General features: G+C 36.4%; 1 protein-coding gene across 21 annotated transcripts in view; it reads left to right on the top strand.

Moving 5' to 3' along the window:
• Positions 1–15929, top strand: part of KTN1 (kinectin 1) — a 118273-nt gene extending 102344 nt beyond the window's left edge. For 13 of the 21 annotated variants that reach the window (XM_022570492.3, XM_022570498.3, XM_022570494.3 and 10 more), the window contains 10 exons: positions 500–580; positions 1359–1448; positions 1568–1660; positions 2600–2671; positions 2908–2991; positions 3152–3235; positions 6098–6181; positions 8210–8302; positions 9164–9284; positions 15445–15929. In XM_022570492.3, the coding sequence (XP_022426200.2) occupies positions 500–580; positions 1359–1448; positions 1568–1660; positions 2600–2671; positions 2908–2991; positions 3152–3235; positions 6098–6181; positions 8210–8302; positions 9164–9284; positions 15445–15449 (807 nt within the window). In that variant the 3' untranslated portion in view covers positions 15450–15929. The remainder of the gene's footprint in view (positions 1–499; positions 581–1358; positions 1449–1567; positions 1661–2599; positions 2672–2907; positions 2992–3151; positions 3236–6097; positions 6182–8209; positions 8303–9163; positions 9285–15444) is intronic. The other 8 variants (XM_089907738.1, XM_089907743.1, XM_089907739.1 and 5 more) reach the window with 3 other exon arrangements.
• The last annotated feature ends 2229 nt before the right edge of the window (positions 15930–18158 follow it).

The following is an 18158-nucleotide window of genomic DNA, read 5'->3' on the forward strand; positions in this document are numbered from 1 at the left end:
TGAAGTATTTTCACAATCCCTGGAGCACCTTCACAGAATCTGAAATCTTTTGACTACAGTATCTCAATTGAACTTTTAGTTTATGAGTTCAGTTTTTGAGAACTGGTTCACCTGAAAAAAAGTTTGAAAAATTATTCATTCTGGGCTTTCTCTGTCTTAAATATTGAATCTATTAGTCCTAGCACTAGTAAGTGGTAGAGGCTGGTTTGAGCCCAGATCTTCTACCTGTATGTCCAGAATTCAGTTGCACATATCCTAGGACAGGGTAAATAAATTTAAATTTGATTTTGTGGTAGTACATAGGCATATTTTTAGTGTTTATTTTCAAGGCTGGGTCACGTACAACTTATGTAACAGTTCTATTCTTCTTTGAAATTTCCAGAAGGATGGTATTTGTCTATATAGATTTCTTTTATAATCTTCTAATTTGGTTATTTAAAACACTTATTTCATTTAGGTATTTTTTGAAATTGGTTGTTCTGACTTTTCTTCTCCACAGAGTTATAGTGAATGGTTGCATGGATTTGAAAAGAGGGCAAAAGAATGTGTGGCTGGAACTTCAGGTTCAGAAGAGGTTAAGGTTAGTTCATGAAGTGAAGTATTTATATTTTAAAGAAACATAGAAAAAAGAAGTAAATCAGAATTTGTCTTTATAAGCTTGGGAAAGATAAAGGCTATATTATGAGTGGAATAGTGATCTTTTCAGAAAGTATAAGAAGGTGGTTTCATTTTTGTGTACATTTTGGTGGAAATGGTATTAAGTCTTCCCTGTGTTTGATTTGTGTACAAAGCTGATGTTTCTCGTTTAACTCTGTTATTTTAGTCATTTCTAAAACTGAATATTTAACTGTCTGTTGCTCTCTTTTTAGCTTGGGTTTAGAAAGTAAAGATCAGTTGATAGGTAGAAACTGACTGGTTTGCTAATGTATCCCCAAATACATCACTTAAGAGTATTCAGAGCCTAGATGTACTTTTATCCTTGACTACTGAAATTTGGGAGGTTAACTTTTTTTGTCTCTAAAGTGACATGAATAAAATTTCTTTCCCATGGTATTGTGATCTTACTTCACATGTGGATCTGCTTTGATTTACTGTCTCACTAAAGAGTGACAAGCCTATTTATTACAAAATTGTGTGATATATTTTGTATTAAACAGACTCTAAGAGTTTTATTAGGAAAATCAAATGACCATAAAAAAGGTAATTAAACTTCATTGTTACTTAAGAAGGTTGAAATGTAGTAATTAATAATAAAACAGGAACCGTTTATATAATATACCATTAAGTACTGAAACAGATTTGAAGCACAAAACTTTCTGGTAAAACTAGAGAATTTTTCTTTATTTTATTGTTTGCAGGTTTTAGAGCACAAGTTGAAAGAAGCTGATGAAATGCACACATTGTTACAGCTAGAGTGTGAAAAATACAAATCCGTCCTTGCAGAAACAGTAGGAAATGATTTTTAACCTACATTTTAAAATAATTATTAACATTACTTAGTTGCTTAAATAGTTTATCTTGGTATTAGAACATGAATTTTTCAGAACAACTATACTTTTGTTTATAGGAAGGAATTTTACAGAAACTACAGAGAAGTGTGGAGCAAGAAGAGAATAAATGGAAAGTTAAGGTCGATGAATCACAAAAGACTATTAAACAGGTATTTAAAACACAAAGAGCCTAGGGGAAAAAAAATAAAAGGGATGTGTGAACGATTTTAAAAAAAAAAAGCTTACAGTAGTGGTTCTCACAGTGTGGGCCCTGGACGAGCAGCGTCAGCATCACGTGGGCACATTGTTTGGGCCCCCCCAAGGCTTACTGAATGTGAAGCTGTGGGGTTAGCAGTCTGTGTTTTAAAGAGCCCCCCGAATGATTCTGCCCACAGACGCTTGAGACTCACTGGTTTAGGGTACGACTAAAGAGTAATGATACAGAGTGCCGAGTGCTTTGGAAGTTAAAGAACCACAATGTGATAACATAAGGCAAAGAATTTGGTGTTCACAATAAGTTTTAAAACACAGATATGTGACTCATGATATAGTATTCAAGAAAAAGTAAGTCCTTCTTCTGTTCACGGGACTTGAATATTATTTTGTAGTCTTAGTTTTTCTTTGTTTACAGTTGTCCCTCCATATCCATCAAGGAATTAGTTCCAGGAGTCTCCACAGATACCCAAATCTGGTATCTTGGATGCTCATATAGAATGGCGTAGTAGTACTTGGGTGTGGTAAATAAAGAGTGCCATCTCTTGCTCACTTGTTTTCCTGGGCTGACCTATGCAGAATCTGGGGTTGCTGATGGTATTCTATATTAATGCATTTGGGGATTAAGTACAGCTGATTATTGTTAATTACAGTTAATTAACAATTAACTGGACCTAATATAATACCATGCAAATGGGGTAGGTTTTGACCACAGTTTAAATCAAGTTAAATGTGACACTCTAATTTTTAAGATCTTTTAAAATTCAGTTATGGCTTTAAGTGAGATACATGAAAAAAAACCTCTGAAGTGTCTAATTGATTAAAATTCTACAAGATAGAAAAGCCTCTGTATCCTTGGTGGTTTAACTTGGTCATGTAATTATTTCACATTTCAGATGCAATTGTCATTCACATCTTCGGAGCAAGAGCTAGAGCGATTAAGAAGAGAAAATAAAGATATTGAAAATGTATGTTATCTCACCATTTGACTTGTAACCTATGGACTCATTTTTTAGCATTAAGGATTGTCTTACAAGCTGTGTTTTAAGATTTCTTTTGTCTTATGATGTGGTTGTTACGCCTTTAAGAATATCTTGAGTAGTGTTTCAGATGGTATAGTTTTATATTCATAAGCGTCATAACTTTTCATTGTAGGGAAGCCTCTTAAATATGGCGCTTAACTTTTCCTTTGTTGCACTGCTAGCTGAGAAGAGAACGAGAGCATTTGGAAATGGAGCTAGAGAAGGCAGAAATGGAACGATCTACCTATGTTACGGAAGTCAGAGAGGTACTTATGATAGAATTTTTTTCAACCTTCTCAATTTAAGTTAAATTTATAACAGTGATAAAATATTTCAGTGTAAGTTGTTTCTGGCAGAGCTTCCAAGTAGCATACAAACATGGGATATCATAAGGAAATCAATCTTAAACTCTAAACTTCATTGCAGCTGAAAGATCTGTTGACTGAATTGCAGAAAAAACTTGATGATTCATATTCTGAAGCAGTAAGACAGAATGAAGAGCTAAATTTGGTAAGAAGCTTGTTCTCCACGGGGTATCAAGTAGGCTCTGAAAGCACTTGTGTTGACATGTGGAGAAACCATCCAGACTTCTTCTCCTTGCTAACACCTTTAGCTTGGCATTTTTATAAGTTTAAGATAATCTTCATATTCTGATGACTCAAGATGGTCTGTCTTTTCTTGATTCCTAAGATGATCCTTCTTTTCTTAGCTCCTACCAATGGCATGTTTGGCTTGCAACTCTTTTTCAGAATTTTCTGTGTTTTATAAAACCAAATTTCTTCAACAGCATTATTTTCAGTGAATAAAGAAATGAAACAAACAGACAAAGATTGGCTGAGTTGCAGACTCTCTTCTCAGAGTTACCATAGTTAACTGAGCCTCTTATTTTCTAACCTGGAAGGAGATTATTGAAGGTGGAAGATACATATTCTTCGTTCAAGGGCAACGATCCAATGTAGCTTCCTTTTTTAACTGGCCTTTCTACACATTATAGATAACAAAAAGCTTGTGGAATTCTTTATCATCATCTTATCATTCAGAGCATAATAATCCGAAAACTACAGACTCAAAGTTAGTTAAATGTTGTATAAAGACAGAGTACCCTGTATTCCCATTCTTAAATTTTCTGAAAATTTACACTGATTGAGACAGGCTTGTTTTTTAAATAAACATGACTATCTTATTGTATGTTTGAAACAGTAATCATTATGTCTGTCTGTGACTTTTAAAAATTAAGAATATGATTAGATTTTTAAAAAGTACTTGAATGGGGCTTCCCTGGTGGTGCAGTGGTTGAGAGTCCGCTTGCTGATGCAGGGGACATGGGTTCGTGCCCCGGTCCGGGAAGATCCCACATGCCGCGGAGCGGCTGGGCCCGTGAGCCATGGTCGCTGAGCCTGCGTGTCTGGAGCCTGTGCTCCGCGACAGGAGAGGCCGCTACAGTGAGAGGCCCGCATACCGCAAAAAAAAAAAAGTACTTGAATGAACTCTAGTACAATTGCAGTAAGACAGTTTTCTCCTTACTATAAGTTAACGCTGCCAAGTTTGGGATTTTCTTTTTAGTACTGCTGTATGTACCAAAGAAAATTTCTTAACTCATTCATGTTAAGCAGTGTTACAGCAGTGATTTATGGGAATCAATTTTCAGAGTAGAGCTCTCTATGAAATGTACACAGAGTCCGCACCCCGACACACACACACACACACACACGCCCCTTTCTATTTTTGAAATAAAATTTACCTTTATTTTACCTTAATTGAATCATTCCCACTGCAGTGTGGGAATGATTCAATTAAGGTTTTATGCATACGTTTGCTATACATTGCACAGATTGGTACTGTGATATGCAACAGCTTTAAGTGATATGCTTATCCTGTAATACGGTTGTGTTTTTGTTTTTTTTTTTGTGGTACGTGGGCCTCTCACTGTTGTGGCCTCTCCCGTTGCGGAGCACAGGCTCCGGACGCGCAGGCTAAGTGGCCATGGCTCACGGGTCCAGCCGCTCCGCGGCATGTGGGATCCTCCCGGGCCGGGGCATGAACACGTGTCCCCTGCATCGGCAGGCGGACTCTTAACCACTGCGCCACCAGGGAAGCCCCTGTAATGTGTTTTTTAAAAACCCACTTCCACCTACAGTTGTTGGAGATTTTACTTTTAACTTTGATGCTTGGTGGGTGACTCCAGTGCAGCATCAAACCCACAGGATTATGGTTGAGTCTCCATTCAGTCTGATGCTCTCTTTGTACATTTTGACCCTTTACTTCTGTCAAGAGGTCATTTTGAGTGATATTTTAAATTTTTTTGCCTTGAGTTTGCAGTCTTCATTTTAATCTTCCTGTTTGCTTTTTGCTGAGGGTAACTGTTGCCACATTTTAAGATATATTAAAATAATTTTGTTTGCTTATACATTGTGTGTTCCTGGGCCAAAGGAATAACCTCTCTGATGTGTGAAATCAGAGTTAAGTAAAGGAGCAAGAACTGAAGCATTTGGGATAAATAGAGTTCCCAAAATAAAATTTCCAAATGGAATGTCCTGCACTAATTCTCTCTACATGTTTGAAATGTCAGTGTCTTATATTTCCCCCTTTTGGGTTTCCAGAACTGTTTGGAATGCTGTGCCTGTGGGTGAGAGACATAATTAACTTGATGAGTTTAATAAGAAAAAGTTATCTTTTGTCAGTGAGTCCATTTCCCTCATTCTTATGTAATCAGAATAGTTACTAAGAGAACAATCATTACGTATTAGCTCTAGAGTTTAATAGAGCTTTATAACTGTTTCAACAAGTTGGTTGAGATGTATATATTAAGACATGTCTTGTTGGTATAGTTAGGCCAGTGTGGTCTTGCACTCATCTTTCTAGTGACATCTTAAAGGATGAGTGACATTTAAATTTTTGAAGATTTCATTTTACTGGATTTGTAATCTTCTGTTCAATGTTTTTTTAAAAAATATTACCAATTGATTCTTCTTAACTGAACTATATAGGTTAAGAAAGCCTTTAAACATTTAAAAACTAGTAAAATTTCTTATGACTTGCCTTTTAATTTGAAATAAATGTGAATGAACTGCCCTATGAATAGTGAATAGTAATGCTTTAAAAAAATAATCTACTGGAATTTGATGGTTTTGTTTTTACATTTGCAGTTTTCTACTCTCAACTCTAGTTGGTTTTGTAGCTTTTCTTATGTTTAGCTTTACAGATTGGAGCCTCCACTTCTTGGTGCAGCATATTGGCTAATCCACTGTGCATAATAACTGTTAGCGATCCCATTCTTTCTCATTCATTCTTCAGTCCTAGAGGTCTCAGCATAATCAAAGAAGGAATCAAAGAAGGATGTGAATTAATTGTGGTGTTCCTGTATTTTTACAGTTAAAGAAGCAGTTAAATGAAACACTTGCAAAACTTAGAACTGAACAAAGTGAAAGACAGAAGGTAGCTGGTGACTTGCATAAGGTAAGACACTGCTTGTTCTGAAGATGCCATATCATCATATTTATGTTGTACCTTGAACCTTAAGCAGACATACTGCTAACCCTGGATTCATTCTTTTATATCATTACATTAATTTGTTTATAAATTTAAGCTGTTTGTTATACAGTTACATATTTGGAACTAGACTTTTTGGCTTGTTTTTCCATTCTTAATTCGCTTCTTCATTTCATCATATTTATATAATTAATTGCTTTGTAAAGTGTAGATTAAATTTTGAATTCAGTTGATGTGACTCTTAAAATTGGTTACATCTATATATTTTTTATTGGGATTTGCTTATATAGTCATTTACAAAGTATGTTTCTTTTGATCTTCATGAATGTGAAAGAAGTATATATAGACCTCTGATGTTTCAGAAATTCGTCCCTTTATTTCTTTGTAGAAATATGTTTTTCTTAATCTCACATGTAGATGGGTGATTTTTAGGATTACATTTTTTATTCTTTGCGTTAGGTTGACAAGTTATTTGTAATTCTGTTTTGAGATTTTTTTTTTTTTTTTTTTTTTTTTTTTTGTGGTACGCAGTCCTCTCGCTGTCGTGGCCTCTCCTGTTGCGGAGCACAGGCTCCGGACGCGCAGGCTCCGCGGCCATGGCTCACGGGCCCAGCCGCTCCGCGGCATGTGGGATCTTCCCGGACCGGGGCACGAACCTGTGTCCCCTGCATCGGCAGGTGGACTCCCAAACACTGCACCACCAGGGAAGCCCCTGTTTTGAGATTTTTAATAGCGTAATTCATAAATGCTTTTATCAGAGCTGCTTTAGAGCTAAGATTGTTTATAGCAGATCTAGTCATTAGCAAAACAATTAAATTTGCCACTCTTTTAAAGGTTGAAAGAAATATTTGTTGGTTCTGTATGATTATATCATAATTGTTATGCAAAAGTCTAGGAATCTAGAGTTGCTTCAGATTACTTTGATGTTGTCACCAGTAGATAAAATGTGAACTTAAAAAGTTTCATTAGGTTTGAATCCTACTGCTACCACTTCTGAGCTGTGTGACCATGGGGCAGTTATTTGCTCTTTGCAAGTCTCAAGTTTATCTTCTATAAAATGGCATTTATAAGGGCTATTTTGTGAATGAAAATAAATTAAGAATGTGAATTATTACAAAAAGTTTCAGAGCTCTGACTTAGATATATGATACATTGTCAGGATTGAGCAATCTGATTTATATTTTGATAACGTGAATGTTTGATCACTGGACAAAATATATAACTTGCAGTTTTAGCCTAGCAATTTATTTTCTCAGAAGGTACTTTAAGGATATTAAACAGGTGCTCAAAGATATGGATATGCCCTGTTATTTGGCATAAAATGGCAACAGTAGTTGAAAGTGAACTGCACCATATCTATGTAATAGAAATACTGTGCAACTCTGAATTGGAAATGCACATAAATATTTATTGACATGTAAAAAGAAAATGCTTCGTCAAACAGCATATATGTTAAAAGCCCATTTATAGAACATTTTCTACCAATTTTCTGTTAGGACATATATGCACTAAAGAGGGATCTAGACTAGGAGTCAGCAAACTCACAAACTGTTTTAGGATTTGTGGGCCACCTATAGTTTCTTTCATATACTCTTTGTTTTTTTGTCTAGCACGACTCTTTAAAAATGTAAAAACCAATCTTAGCTTGTGAGCTCTACAAAAACAGGCTGTGTGTGGCTAGAGTTGGCTGACCTCTGATCTAGACTAATGTTAACCTAAATATCACTGTGGTTATTTCTGCTTTTTATTTCTTTATACATTTTCTGCATTGTCTGAACTTTTTAAAATGGTGAGCATGTGTTTTTATAATCTGGTGGGGGAGAAAGCTATTTGATTTGGGGGAAAAAACGGAACAGGTTGGCTTTGTTGTATTTTGAGAAGAGCTTTAGTTTTGTACAAAATATAATGAGTGTAAAAAAATCACTCATTTTTTTTCTTGTATATATTTATTTATCAGTTGTATTATTCAGAGGCTCCATATTGCTTTCCTCACAGGCTCAACAGTCACTGGATCTTATCCAGTCAAAAATAGTAAAAGCTGCTGGAGACACTACTGTTATTGAGAATAGTGATGTTTCCCCAGAAATGGTATGCATTTTCTTTAGCTCCAAATCTCTGTGCTGATTACCTTGTAAATTATGTGAAGAATAAAAAATGTACAGGATCCATTTCTGCCTAAAAAAAATGCCTTTTTAATGTGCTTCTATCAATTATGTTGCATTCTTAACTCAAGGTTGTTTTTTCTTTGAGGTATCTTATCTGAAATGCAGTGTTCTTATTAATGTTTGTTTTCACTTTAGCTTGGGTGAGACATTATTATGTTAATGTTTAGGTTTGTGGTGGAAAGTGTTATGGTGTACTGCTTAAGAATGTAGACTCTGCTGCTTGTGTTGAATCCTGGTTCTACTATTCACTAGCTGTGTGACTGACTTAGGGGAAACTTTTTATCCTCTCTGTGCTTTAGTTGCTCCATCTGTAAAAGGCAATGATATTAGTACCTATCTTGTAGGATTGTTGAAGGGAATAAATGAATTACTATATAAAACACTTAGAATAGTGGGTAACACTTAAAACAGTGCTTCAAGTTTAGTAAGAGCTCAATATATGTTAACTGTTATTTTTCTGTTGTTATGAGTGTACTCTCCTTTGGTTCCTTGCAATTTTTTTTCTGAAAGGAGAAATGGATTTATATCTGATATTCATCGATTCTAGATTTTTCCCTTTGTAACCTAGTGACAACATTTATAACATAACTTTCTTTGATGTAAACTAATTTGCAATGCTAGGTAGCAAACCCTATTGCACTATGTGGTTTTTATTGTCAATTTTCATATCATCTTGCAGATTTTTTTGTTTGTGTTTAAAACAGCAATAAACTATTTTTGGTTTTGGTTGCAAATGCCTTTTTCTTGTGCTCAGCGTTTTTCATCTCTTCCGTCTTCTTTTTAGGAGTCTTCTGAGAAGGAGACAATGTCTGTAAGTCTAAATCAGACTGTAACACAGTTACAGCAGTTACTTCAGGCAGTAAACCAACAGCTCACAAAGGAGAAAGAACACTATCAGGTATTAGGTAAGAATAACTGAAGTATTACTGTCTGTCTATAGATAATTGACATAGTGTGTGTGTAAATGTATGTATAGTGTGTATTTACTTTAAGTATAGGAACTCTTGTTACCCTAGTCGAAATATTCCCTCTTTATCTCTCTCAGAAGCTCCAAATGACAGCTTTATAGCTTTCTTGGAGTTTTATTTCCATCTTGTACATATTTTTTGGTCTTGTAGCTTGGAGGAGAAAAAAACATACCTTATCTTTTTTTTTTTTTAATATGTAAGTTTCATGAGTATAGCATTATACATGTGTACACTGCAAGGTGATCACCACCACAAGACTAGTTACCATCTATAACCATACAGTTGACTTCCTTTTCCCATTTTGTCCACCCTCCAGCTCCCTTCCCCCTCTACTAAGCTGTTCTCTTTTATGAGTTTGTTTTTGTTTTGTCTGTTTGTTTTGTTTTAGATTCCACATATGAGTGAAATCATATTGTCTTTCTCCATCTGACTTATTTTACTTAGCATAATACCTCCAAGTTCTAACCATGTTGTTGCAAATGGCAGGATTTCCTTTTTTTTTATGGCCAAGTAGTTCACTGTGTGTGTGTGTGTATGTACATACACATACATACCACATCTTCTCTATCCATTCATTCATTGGTGGACACTTAGGTTGTTTCCATATCTTGACTATTGTGAATAATGCTGCAGTGAACATATCTTTTCCAATTAGTGTTTACATGTAAAAACCCTTTTTCTTTGCCTCTTTTGACTTTTTTACAGAACAGACTCATAACTTGTTTACCTAGGTTTTGTTCATTGCCGTAATGTCTGCAACTGTTTCTTTAGTTTATCCTGATCTTAGTTCTGGTAAAATATCTGTGTGATTTCTTTTTTTTTTTAATGACTTGGTAAAATAAAGTGACTATAATGTTTTTACTGAGGTAAGATGCTGAACTGAAAATCAAGTCATCACAGTTTCTTTACATTGGAAGCTGGATTTTATTTAAGTTTGCTGTGGGTAATCAAAGAAATCCATTTTTTAACTCCTGAAGTGAGAGTCTTAACTGAAGATAAACAAACCAAGCTATAAAATTTTATTGACCATATTACCTGGAAATGCATGTTGATTGATTTGATTCCTGGGTTTTACCTGTTTCAAGAATGACTTAAGTCACAATGCCTTGGGTAATTAGGGTGTTCTGATACGCACTGAATACTTTAGATATTCTTCTTTTGAAGCTGTTTGTTCTATAATAATCGTGGTGTCCTGGACATGAGTAGGGTGGCCTGTGCAATGCCAGGGGGCAACTCATCACTTAATTGTCCCTTTCAGAACCCAAACTTAAGACTCTTAGGTTATACAAAGGCCTCAGGATAGGTTAGGTGCTCTGGAAAAGTTGGTATGGACCTCCATCTTGATCACAGGGGCATTCTGTCTCACTTCTGTAGAATGATTGTCCTCTGGCCTGTCTTAGCATACACTCTCCTTTAAAATGCTATTTCAGGTGAGTTACCTCTAAGAAGACTTTTCAAATAAACCCAACTCATAACCTGTCAGCAAAAAGAATTATACCTTAATCTTTTATCCTTGGTAAGCTGACCTCTCAGTTGCCTAGAGTTAAATTTCTGCCACCTGACCACTCTTCCCCAAATTAGAAAATAACCTCGTTTCCTGCTTCCTAGGGCAACTTTCCTTCCCACATCTTCAGTCCTGCTTCAGTCCTGAAGTCCACATCTTCAGTCCTCTCCACTCACTGCTTCTGTTCAGTCTTGAAAAATGCTCAAATATATTATTTTAACTTTGCACTTTCTTTAGATTACCACCCTAATTTTTTTACTTCACTGTTTAACAAAGATTCTTAAAAGAAGAAACTATTCTCACAGTCTCATGCTACTAACTACTCCATCTCCTCTAGAATGGCTTCTCTTTCTGCCATTCCGTTGAAACCATTTTTGCTGAGGTAATTCATTAATGATTTCCTAATTGCTAGAGCTAATACAGGATCATCTTTTGCATATAAGATACTGAAAATAGTTGTGAATTATTCTAAATACGGTGAGGTCAGTCCTTATGCCTCTGTTTTCTAAGGGAAGGGTTTTGCTTCTGAGAACCTAAAAAATTATAAGATGGCCTGTTACCCTTTGCCTTTAGACCTTGTCAGTAGTATCTCTCCAGCATCTCAAAAGTGTTCTTCAGTATTTTCTTTTTCTTCTCAAACATGTGGTCTGAACCATTTTTGCTTGCCTGTTTCCACATTTGCCTTAATCATATTAAATTTGAGACTTACACTGATCATTGGTAGTAACACTTTTATTTTTCCAGACTTTTTTCTTCCTAATTTATAAAAATGTAGTGTGTAATTTGTTAAAAGAAATACATATACCTTGGCAACACAGCTGAAACTGAACTGTTGTTTAGCAGGCAGCTCACCTAAGTGATAGATAACTCAGCATTCTTTTGTTAACTGATGAACTTAATTTCAAATTTGGCAAGTGAAAGGGCGGTTGAGTGGTCAGCAGTGTATCATGAAAGATAGATGGATTGTATGAAGCTAGAGGTCCACCAGCACTTGAGAACTCTCTCCTTGCATAGGTTCTAGCCAGCACTGACAGTGATAACCCCTCCTTAGGGATCTCTTGGTTCCCACAGCTCTTCTTTATGCCCTTTAAATGTTTGTGTTACCCTCAAGTTTTTAACTTCAGCCATCATTTTTGCTCAGTGTATTCTCCCTCTTGTCAACTCTTTTAAAATTACTACCAGATAATTAAATTGGAAATACAGATTTCTTAATCATCAGAATTTATAGGTTAATGTCTGATGTCAAGAATCTTGTTTTTTTTTTTTAATTAAAGCATAGTTAATTTACAATGTTGTTTTAGTTTCTGGTGTACAGCAAAGTGATTTAGTTATATATATACATATATATATATTCTTTTTCATATTCTTTTCCATATAGTTTATTATAAGATATTGAATATTCAATATGTTGAATATTGAACCTTATTGAATAAGGTTCCCTGTGCTATACAGTAGAACCTTGTTGTTTATCTTGTTTTATATATAGTAGTTTGTATCTGCTAATCTCAAACTCCCAGTTTATCCCTCCCCCAGCCCCCTTTCCCCTTTGATAGCCATGTTTATTTTCTATGTCTGTGAGTCTGTTTCTGCTTTGTAAATAAGTTCATTTGTGTTATATTTTAGATTCCACATATAAGTGATATCATATGGTATTTGTCTTTCTCTTTCTGACTTACTTCACTTAGTATGATAATCTCTAGTTGCATCCATGTTGCTGCAAATGGCATTATTTCATTCTATTTTATGGCCAAGTAATATTCCATTGTATGTATATACTACGTCTTCTTGTTGATGGACGCTTAGGTTGTTTCCATGTCTTGGCTCTTGTAAATAGTGCCTCTGTGAACATTGGGGTGCATGTATTGTTTTTAATTAGAGTTTTCTTCAGCTGTATGACCAGGAGTGGGATTGGCATATGGTAGTTCTATTTTTAGTTTTTTGAAGAACCTCCATACTGTTTTCCATAGTGGCTGCACCAATTTACCTTCCTACCAGGAATCTTACTTCTTTTTAGTATATACTACAAGTACATATGAATTGTTTAAGATAATGCTGTACATTTTCAGTAAGAGAAAAGCTATTTTTAAAAGACAAAAATGAGAGAGATGATGTATAGTAATTTAGTTTTCGAAATCCTAATACACAGAACTTAGCCTTTCTTTGAGTTGTAGGGGCATTTGTCTTGCGCCCTTAATTTGTAAAACATTAACCCTTCTTTTCTTCTGGAAGTCTTCCTGCTCATCTGCTATCCTTCTCTCCCCACCCCTGCCACCTCCCCAAACAGAAGGCTGTCATCCGCCTGTCCCCCTTTTAATTAAGGTAATTGTTTTTGTAGCTTTGGATTGTTAACACTAGTATTTTGTAGTATACTTTTTTGTTTCCAGATACCTACTTTTTCTTGTGTTTCATATCTGCCTGGCTTCTAAGTGTTCCTAGTGTATGTCCGACTATATCAGAAAACTTTATCGCCCCATGTCTTAGTCTGTTTGGGCTGCTATAACAGAGCCCCCATACACTGGGTGGCTTAAGCAGCAGACATTTATTTTTCACATTTCTGGAGGCTGGGGAGTCTAAGATCAAGGCACCGGTAGGTTCTGTCAGGTGAGACCCACTTCCTGGTTTAAAGATGGCCATTTTCTTTCTGTGTCCTCACATGGCAAAAGGGGCAAGGGAGCTCTCTGGGGTCCTTTTTAAAAGGGCACTAATCCCATTCATGACAGTGGGATCTCCTAAAGGCCCCACTTCCAAATACCATTACATGGGAGTTAGAATCTCAACATAGGAATTTCGGGGGACGGGGGAGACACAAACATTCAGACTATAACACCCAGGGTCCTTTACCTTGGAACCTGTTTGTGGAATCATGTGGAAGGAGGCTGATGATTTTAACAGCTGACACTTCATGAATGTGCCTCTAAGAACGAACATGCTTCTAACATATGGTCATTCATTTACATTTTCACAACAACCCAGTGCAGGAGATAGATAGGGATGATGGTGATGGTGATTAATATTATTACTTATTCTTTTATTCCCATTTTACAGCAGACCCAAAGAAGTTCTGTAAGTTGCCCAAAGTCACACAGCTAGTAACTGGGTGAGCTGGGATTTAAATTAAGGTGGTCTGGGCCTAGGCCCTGTGCTCTTAATCTGCACTTTTCTTCTCCCTAATTCAAGCACTGTGTGCTCTGATCCTTGTCACAGCCTTCTTTTCTCCTCATTCTGTCTAATCCTTTATTGCCAGCTTCTTATAGTTTCTTCCTTCAGTTCTGGCTTTTTCCTAAAGTTGGTAATTTGGTTTGTCAGTATTGAATTGGAGAGGCTCTTGAAGTTATCCAGGAAAAACTGAGGTGAAATTTTGTGTATGTGTTTTGTATATATGTGTCCTCCTTACTCCCTTTAACAAATAGATTCTTTCATGATACAGTTTTCTCTTGTTTCTGAAAGGAAAAAGTTCTTTTTTGGTGCTATTGGAGTGTAAGAGTTAATGTTTCAGACAAAAACTAGCTTTTATTTCTACACTTTACACTTGACTGTCATATGGATCAGGTTTTCATTTTGTGTAATGTGTTTACACAGCACTTCTTAGTTTAATGTACCAGTGGGCTATGTAGACTTTCTGATTAACTGTTAATCTTGTTTTAATTAGAGAACATGATAGCCAGTGATAACTTTGTTTTTTAACTTTCTAATTGCTTCTTTTCCCCTCAACTTTTTAATTTTGAAAAATTTCACACTTAATGAAAAGTTGAAAGGATATATAATATATAACACTGACACCCTTCAGCTACTTCATCTCTTTATTTGTGTATACATATTTTGTTGATGTCAACACATTTGAAAGTAACTTTCAGATAATATGACATTTTACCCCTAAGCACTTAAGTATGTATCTCTTAAGAACAAAGACATTCTCTTACAAATCCATAGTATCACTGTCACATCCAAAAAGACCAGAACAGTAGCTCTAATATCATCCATTTTAAAGCCCATATTTGTGTCCCCACTTATACCCAAAATATCTTTTTAGCTATTTTTTCCAAACCAGGATCCAGTCAGACTTCACATGTTGCATATGGTTAAGTCCTAATAATCTCTTTAATGGCTTTTGAAGTTTAATTTCTTTAGTCATTTTATCTGACTTGGAAAGCTTCAAAAGGCCTTAGAAAATCTCTGTCTGAAGCTTAAATTATTTATTCGCCAGGGGAGAGTTGTAAATTTCAGTTTCTTTCCAGTGCTGCTCACTCACCTTATTAGCTTTACAGTCTGTTGAGTAGGACAGTGATACAAATGGATTCCCAATGTTGTTCTCTTAAATGTTTTCTAAATAGGATTTTTAAATCCCTGTATTATTCTCAGTTCGGTCTGAGATTTTGGTTCACATATTTAAAAATCCACCTTCAGAAGCTCCTTCTGAATCCTGAGATTTTTCTCTTATTTTTGATTACCATCAGTATTAATTGTTCTGATCTTAGTTGAAAAGGCCATGCTAGATCAAATGGCATATGTACTTTTGGTATTTGACAGATGTCTTCTGATTGCCTTTTGTTTCTTTGTTTTAAAATGAATTTCTTTCTTTCTGATCTTTTACAGAGTGAAGTAATTGGGAAACTGTTCATTCAAGGATAACAGAAGGCATTGTATTATATTTTGCCAAATTAAAGCCTTATTTATGTTTTCACCCTTTCTACTTTGTCAGAAACACTGAACAGAGTTTTGTCTTTTCTAATCCTTGTTAGACTACTGATTTAAAGAGAGAGAAAAAAAGCCAACTCTGTAGACACCTTCAGAGTTTAGTTTTATAATAAAAACTGTTTGAATAATTAGACCTTTACATTCCTGAAAATAAAATAAACATGTAATCTTGTATCTTATTTTGCTCAATAAAATTGTTCAGAAGATCAAAAGTGGTAAAGACAATGTAAAATTTAACATTTTAATACAGATGTTGTACATTGTTTTACTTAATATTTTGGGGAGCAACTGCCTCTGACTTCAACTCAAGAAAACACTTTTTGTTGCTAATGTAATCAGTTTTGTAATGATGTCAGCAAATAAAGGGATGCTTATTATTCAAACTGGTTTTGATTTTCGTTGAGCTAAACAGATTTCATTAGCGCTTAGATCAACATAATTTAGGGCACAATCATTAATTGCAACTTCAGACAGGGTAGGTTTGTTGCTTGTACACCTTCTCTAACTAGAGCTCTGGGTCTTCTCTGTGGTTCTGTGCAAGGTAAACTGTGTCCTGAAGGTAGTGTGGGTTACAGAAAGGATGGGGCAAGTATTTAGGGTTTCAGACCTACCACCCCTGCTTCAGGTAGAAGAGCTCTACTTTATTTTTACTATTACTATTATTATTTTAAGTAATGATTAACTTTTTTGTTTCCTTCTTATCAGACACTTTTACACAGTTTACATGTTATCTTTTTTGTTGTTTGAACATGTTGATAACATGTTATCTTTTTTTTCTTTTTCTTTTTTAATAATTGGCTGAAAACACTGAGTGCTCAGATGCTAAATAACGACTGACAAAGTCTTATGCCACTGAGTATTAAAGTACCTGCTATACCATATGGTGGCCTCCTTGCTGTTTCAGCTATGCTTCTACCATGGGGCCTTTCCACTTTCTGTTCTTTCTGCTACAGCTCTCTTCTCTTGGGTGTCAGTCTTGGCTGGTTCGCTCACCATCATGAAATCTGCTTAAATGTCACCTTTTTCATCGGGTCTTGACTACCCAGTATTCCCCCTGCCTCCCTATCCGCCTACCTGTCTTGGTCTATAACATTAACAGTCCTCCAGTATATACTTGGTCATTCCCTATACCCCTCCCTACCAGAAAGTAAGCTCCAGGAGGGCAGGAACCATCTCTTTTGTTCCTTGCTTTATCCCCACCCCTGAGAAAGTACCTGACACTTAATTGTGCTCAAGTATTTAAATGAATGAATGAATGAATGGGTGAAGTTCATCTTTATTATTTATTTTTTTGGCCACACTGCATGGCTTGTGGGATCTTAGTTCCCTGACCAGGGATCGAACCCGGGCCTGGCAGTGAAAGTGCCAAGTCCTAACCTCCGCACCACCAGGGAATTCCCGAAATTCATTTTTATACCTTGAGGATTATCTAAAGTGGTGCCTTCACCATATAGCACGTGCACCAAATAGTATTTCTAAAGTATAGAGAGAGAAACTGAAGAAGCTGCTCATGGCCATTGGTAACTGGACTGGGAATTTGGGCTACCCCAGGCCTTGGCTGCTTTCAGCAAACCACTGGGAAATTGGTCTGAAGGCCAGCCAGATGCCATATCATCGTCTCTTTTTCCTTTGCCATTGCCTATAAAGGTACTCATGCCTCTGCCTTCTGAAAAAAGCAAACAAGTCCCACTTTCCATCTTACAGCCTCTTCTTGCTATTTTTTTTTTTATAAATTAAATTTATTTTTGGCTGCATTGGGTCTTTGTTGCTGCACGCGGGCTTTCTCAGTTGCAGTGAGCGGGGGCTACTCTTCATTATGGTGCGTGGGCTTCTCACTGCAGTGGCCTCTCTCGTTGCGGAGCACAGGCTCCAGGCATGTGGGCCTCAGCAGTTGTGGCCCACGGTCTCCAGAGCACAGGCTCAGTAGCTGTGGCACACGGAGTTGCTCCACTGCATGTGAGATCTTCCCGGAGCAGGGCTCGAACCAGTGTCCCCTGCATTGGCAAGCAGACTCCCAACCACTGCACCACCAGGGAAGTCCTTCTTGCTATTCTTGCTCAGAAGAACTGTGTAACTGTATTATTTTTCAACCTCCTTATATGTTTGAATTTTAAAAAAAATTGCAAGAGATTTTGAGGACTCAGTCTTAATCTCTGATTAATTTCTGTTCCCTCCCTCAACATCCCAACCAAATATGTGTTCATCTTTTTGCCTCTGAAGTGGCGGGAAGTTCACAATTAGGTACAATTGTAATTGTTAATGGTTATTAAGTTACTGTATTGAAAGTTGTGTTCCTGTTACATCAGTTTGTCCTACTTCCTTACTCCAGAATCACATAGGAAAAGCGTACCATACTCCCATTCAGTTATTCTTCAAATATGCCAAGATAGCCCATGTTCTCTGAAGTCCATTCCCCTCTAGGTTAAGTATCCCCAGTTCCTTAGTTACCCTGAATGATGGAAGGCTAAACTAGCCTACTTGTCTCATCCATCCCCAGCTGTCTACCCTTCCCCAGTGTCCTATAGGCAGATCGCTGGGAGAGGGTGGGAGCATCAAAAGAGAGGTCATCTGTGTCCTCAGTCTCTAGTGGCCCCTCTTGCCACTGTTAACAG

This window comes from Delphinapterus leucas, chromosome 2 (genome assembly GCF_059928025.1).
Source record: "Delphinapterus leucas isolate spDelLeu-1000000601 "Yukka" chromosome 2, BTC_Dleu_Yukka2, whole genome shotgun sequence".
Classification (NCBI taxonomy): domain Eukaryota; kingdom Metazoa; phylum Chordata; class Mammalia; order Artiodactyla; family Monodontidae; genus Delphinapterus; species Delphinapterus leucas.